Source organism: Lampetra fluviatilis, chromosome 19 (genome assembly GCF_964198595.1).
Source record: "Lampetra fluviatilis chromosome 19, kcLamFluv1.1, whole genome shotgun sequence".
NCBI classification, from domain to species: Eukaryota; Metazoa; Chordata; class Hyperoartia; order Petromyzontiformes; family Petromyzontidae; genus Lampetra; species Lampetra fluviatilis.
This window is the reverse complement of record NC_136293.1, coordinates 8,481,389-8,487,120: the sequence shown is the minus strand read 5'-3', so window position 1 is coordinate 8,487,120 and position 5,732 is coordinate 8,481,389. Positions and strand designations below refer to the sequence as shown.

At 51.4% G+C, this 5,732-nt stretch overlaps 1 protein-coding gene across 3 annotated transcripts in view; it reads left to right on the top strand.

The window, feature by feature from the left end:
• Positions 1–4,656: 4,656 nt before the first annotated feature.
• LOC144937610 (GRB2-associated-binding protein 1-like) overlaps positions 4,657–5,732 on the top strand; it is a 103,094-nt gene continuing 102,018 nt past the window's right edge. For all 3 annotated transcript variants that reach the window (XM_078864942.1, XM_078864943.1, XM_078864941.1), the window contains exon 1: positions 4,657–5,666. In XM_078864942.1, coding sequence (XP_078721068.1) covers positions 5,583–5,666 — 84 coding nt within the window. In that variant the 5' untranslated portion in view covers positions 4,657–5,582. The remainder of the gene's footprint in view (positions 5,667–5,732) is intronic.

Below are 5,732 nucleotides of genomic sequence, written 5' to 3'. Positions count from 1 at the left end.
AGGGGGGGGGGGGATGGAGAGGGTAGAGGGGGATAGAGCCAGTGGGGGGGGGGGGGGGTGTGAGATGAGGTGCGTGTGCGGGATTTCACGTCTTCCCAAAACACGGCAGTTACATCGGCATCAGTGGCAGCGCCGGAGACGCCGCGCCGATGCCGTGCTGTCCAGTTGACAGAGGAAAGAAAAACGTCTCCAGAGGATCTTCAGTGTCGCGCAAAGCAATGAGTGTCAAGATCAAGAAGATTGTTTTTCCCCTAACAATGACTATTGTTTATGTAATGAGCTTCAGGAAAAAGCACCGGGAAGGGTAATGCGGGTTTTATTTTGAATTCACCAGCAGCAGTGTTTGTGAATTCCTACACTCGGCAAACTCTCCCCACCACCCCAACTCCTTCAGTTCTCCGAGGAATGGTAGCTTCTGTAACGGTTGCTACATTTCACACAAAGGCTTGCTCTCACACCTGAGCGATCAGTTGGGAAACTTGGTTGCATGCAACTAAGACGTTTTTGGATGTGCAGTCGGTTGCGCGAGCAGTTGTGTAACTGTTTGCCGATATCGCAGAGGCTTCTTTGCAGGCTCACCTTGCAAGCGATCGGCTCGGAGATTCATGGCCATGTATTTCATCACGTGCACGTTTTTACGTACACGTTGATTGGTCGTTACAATCCTGACGCAGGGTTGAGGGTGGTGGTGGCAACTCGTGAGAAGGATGGCGCAGCTCTGCTGCTGTCAAGGGCAGTGGGCCAGACACTTTAGCCATGACCATGCATGCTCTTGAAATGCAACTACTGGCTTAGATATGGGCAATGCAGTTGTGGCCAATTTGCGCAATTTAGCTGTGCAACTGATCGTTTGCAGACAAGTGGGGCATGCCATTCCCTCACGGGTAGGGGGGGGGTCGTCGCTGTAGCCCGATGACCAACTTGGATTGGTCCAAGTGAGGGATCACTTGGGGCTTCCGCAGCGGAGTCGTAACCGTTGTAGCCACAGCGTCGTTATGAGTCGGCGTGGGAGAGCGCCCTCGTTAATTTTATTTCGGAGTGGAAATGTTTATAGTGAACGAGACTTAGCCCCGTTTGTTGTACTGTTCGTGTAGGTGCTCCCCACCGAGTGCTTGTGTTATTTTGTACTTTAGCCTTTTGACCATTCCTAAAATAAACTTGTTCAAAAAGAAGATTCTGCTTGCTTGGTTGTTTTTTGTCAGTTTAGCCCTCCGATGCGTTTTCAAAATATGTAGACGCTACATACCTGTCAACCCATGCGGTTTACCCGTATTCTTGTACAGGGAAATTGAGTTTTCAGGTCCCTACAGCGTACAGCCGTTTCAATACGGGCAAAACTAATTTTTGTGTTTCTCCCTTGTGATGGGACTTTGTAGGATGGACGTTGAGATTCATAAGGGCACGGGGTGACCAATAATGCCTGAATTGGTCTGTAATTAGGTAGGCACTGATAAGGGGTTGACAGGTATGACACTATGCCCCCCTTAACACATCTGTCCCGGTCTAAGTATTTGTCTCATTCAGGCTGTTGTCGACCTACATGTAAACACACAAATAGTAAATAAGCACACATTTAAAAGAACACTTTTGCGGTCTGCAATGAATATCACACCGAGTGAAATATAAATATAGAAATTATTGAGTAATGTACACCGCCAAATCTAAATGATTGCATTCCATCTGTAACATTGTGCAAGATTTAATTGGGGATTTTAAGTAACTTAAGAAGGGTGGCATAATTTACTGTGGGAGATCGTTCCATTGATGCCATCAAATGTCGGTAATTTGTATATTAAAAATGTAGCAAAGTTTGTTTATTTGGCATTGGTTTGTGCTTCCATGCAGCGTTTTGCGATTTCTCACATGACACGGTTTTTGGCTATTAATTTCTGTTTGCGCTGTTGCTGTACTTTGTTGTTTTGGTGACTTGCCCCCCAGGTCACTCCTGCTAAATGAGACTCGTAAACTGATCTTTCTCGCTTGGTGAGACAAAATAAACATTAAAATTCTGCCAGATCCAGCAGCTGTTGCGCAGTAAAAACACAGCCCAGTTAACGGTCTCCATCATAACCCACCTCCTTCGTCCATCTACTGACACGTCCTTCAAGGACCATCCTAACCATCTCATCGCAACCAGTCTGGCTTTTGGGATCTTTTTTTCCCCAGTTGTCCTTTATATGGTCGAATAGCCTACAAGGCCCTATGTGACCAAATCGCCGGTCATAGTCCTGATCCCACGAGCCATCCGAAGTTAAGCAGAGTGTAGCTTGCCGAGAACTTTGATGGCTTGACCACGTGTGAGAGGCTAAACAGACCGGTGTGTAGTATGCGTTTTACGCAGCAGAGGGCAGTGCAGAACATTTTTTATCTGACCCCAACCACCAACGCGCACTGACCAGAGTGGTGAAGCATGGTCAAACAACCCCCTCTCACTGCCTTGCACGGTGTGGTGGTGAGCCCCTCATTCAGCTGTGGATTGAACGAGCAGGCTGCGTTATGTACCCAGTTGAATGAATACATGCGTAGTCTATTTAATGCGTGGTCACTAGCAATAGAAAATGTGTGACGTTCAACATAATGGCGTCACCAGGAATCCACGTTGCATTTAATGTAATGACGTCACGACAGGCTTTGCATAATCAACATACAATCGTGTGACGTCACACGAGAAGCAAGCCACCAGCATTTAGGTAAACGGCAGCAGGCATTGCCTGCAATCGCGCTGGTGCCTATGACGTAATAACATACATTCGTCGGTGACGTCACGTGCGTTCTGTTCGGAAATTTAATTCGACGTCACACATTTTCATCCGACACGACGTCCCCACATAGCGTTAGCAAACCCCGTCAATGACGTCACGGGCGGTGTGCTGCATCATCTTTCACGTCGTGATTGTAAGAGGCACCCCAAAAAATGTGTGCCCTGTGTCAATAAAGTTGTACAAATCTGGTCCCCCACACACCCACGCGCGCGCGCGCGCACCACTACCGGATAACAGGCTGCACCTCCGACACGTGCCTGAGAATGGATGTGAACATGTGGACGAGGTGCGACGGGTCTGAAGCGTCCCCAGCAGACGTTGCATCACTACCTAGGCGACGTCACAATGAAGCATGGCCAAATCAAAACTAAAAACTAATGAAGCCACAACAGCAGATAATTTTCTCACCTGAAGACGGACGCTTGTGTTGCGACCGAAACGTCGTTTTTTCTTTTATTTATTTTTCTATCTACGTGACTTTACCGAAAGAACCAGAGAGTTTACACCATTGGTACCTCATTTGCCAGTAAAAAATATGATAATAGTTTTTTTTACCCTTTTATCTGGCAACAAAACTGACACCTTTTTTTTGCAAACATGACTCGTAAAAAGGTGTCAGTTTTGTTGCCAGATAAAAGGGTAAAAAAACAATTATCGAACCAGAGAGTGTTATTTTTTTAAAAATGTTACCAGGTAAGGCTCATCGGAGCTGTTTAGTTCTTTTTCAGAAACGACCTGGCTGCCACAAATGATAGTCCAACGGGAAAGTGTCTCATCGTGTGGAAATGTGTAGCCTGATGTTGTTTGTAAATGTGGAGGGGAAAACCGGAGGACCCGGTGCAAAAATCCACGCGACCGCCACGGTGAGAGATGAAAGAGCCGCAAACTCGAAATATACAGCAGCAGGCGTCAGGATCGGGATCAAACCCACGACCTCCTGCATACCAGGCGAGGGAGTTAACATCTCGTCACATTGACCGCCTCCATGGCCCAGCAGTGCATTGACGAAGGAGCCGTACACGCGATGCGATGACGTCCAACTGATGCATCGTCGCCACCCTCCGCTGTTTTTTTTTGCACGAAGGACCATTGCCCGAAACGTTGGACGCGCGCGTTGAGTTCCGTGGTTACATTTGCGCTCGTGCGCGCAGACGCGTCGCAACTTCGGCCTTCTCTCTTCCACCTCTGTGAGAAAGAGGAAAACAACCAACTCCGTAACTCATCGAGATTCCTCCACTGCAAAACACATTCCCGCGGAGGGAGCTGGTTGCTCGGTCAATGGCCAGGGTCAACGGCGGCGTGGTGTATTCAGCAAATGTGGCCGACTGTAAGGGCGGGCACAAGCCGGCGTGAGTAGGTTAAACGTTGAGTTTTATAAGGGCACCACGGGGTGACCAGCCCCTCCCCACCCAGCCCCACCCCTCCCACCTCCCACCCAGCCCCTCCCCACCCAGCCCCTCCCCATCCAGCCCCACCCCTCCCCACCCCTCCCAGCCCCTCCCCACCCTCCCCACTCAGCCCCTCCCCACCCCTCCCAACCCAGCCCCTCCCCACCTTCCCCTCCCCACCCAGCCCTACCCTCCCCCTCCCCACCCAGCCCCTCCCTCCCCACCCAGCCCCTCCCTGCACGACGGACGGACACAATAATCCCCTGTGGGCTGGTGTAACCAGGAGGTTCCTACCACTATAAACATCCCAGATCCCCACACGACAACGGTGATGACATGCGATCCCTGACGTCACCGGCGCATTCCTCAACACGACTCCCTCTCGCGGCGGTGACGTCACCCGACGTTTCGGATGCGCTCGTTTCCGAACGGTGACGTCACCGCCGCGTTCTGATACATTCCTCGTCCTGCGTTGTGACGTCACGTCGGAAGTGGACCGACGAGGGGAGCGCGAGAGGAAAGAGAAGAGTGGAGAGTGAGTGGAGAGTCAAGCGGGCAGCTGTGGCAAGAGCAGCAGCAGCTGTGGTAGCAAACAACAACAACAACAGCAGCAACAACAACAGCAGCAGCAGCAGCAAGTGAGCAAGTACAAGCTGTAGCAGCAGCAGTGAAAGCAGACCCGGAGCAACACAATAGGAGTACGACCACCAGCTGCATACCAGCAGCAACAGCAGCAGCAGCAGTGGCTCCAGCAGAGTTGCTGTATCAGCAGCAGCAGCAGCCGTAGCGGCGGCATTACCAACAGAACAGCTGTACTCGTACCAGCGGTCGCTGCGGTGGCTGCAATCGGCGAGGATAACAATCGGGATAGCGACAGCGGTACCGGTTGCTGTAGCAGCAGCGGTAACAATAGGAGCAGCATCGGCAGCAGCGAATGCGGCAACATTCGCGGCATCAAGGGCAGCTGTAACAACTACTGCTGCTAGCAACAGCAGCAAGCAGCATTAGCAACATCAGCAACAGCAGCAGCAATACGATCGACAGTATCAGCAACATCGTCGGTACCAGCAGCAACATCAACAGCAGTATAAAGCAACAATAGCATCAGCAACTACTGCAATAGCAACAGCATTCCACAATCCTCACACCGTCATCAACTTTAGCAGCAGCAGCAGGAGTAGCAACAGCAACAGCAGCAACAACAGCAGCGATACCAACAGCAGCAGCAGGATCATCACCAACAGCAACAGCAGCAGCAGCAGGAGTAGCAACATCATCATCTGCATCATCAGCAACATCATCATTATCACCAACATCATCATCTGGGTCCACCACATCTGGTCGTCACCATCGTCACCCCGTGCCGCCCAGTGGGCTCCTGCGACGGGAGTCGAACCCAGACGCGGCCACCTCGGACACCGGCGGCGGCGCGATGAGCGGCGGAGGCGGCGCGGGCGAGGTGGTGTGCAGCGGGTGGCTTCGAAAGTCGCCGCCGGAGAAGAAACTGCGCAGATACGTGAGTGCCCCGAAACGTCGTCATTCCCCCCCCCCCCCCCAGCTGGATGCAGAAGGTCTTCGTGCA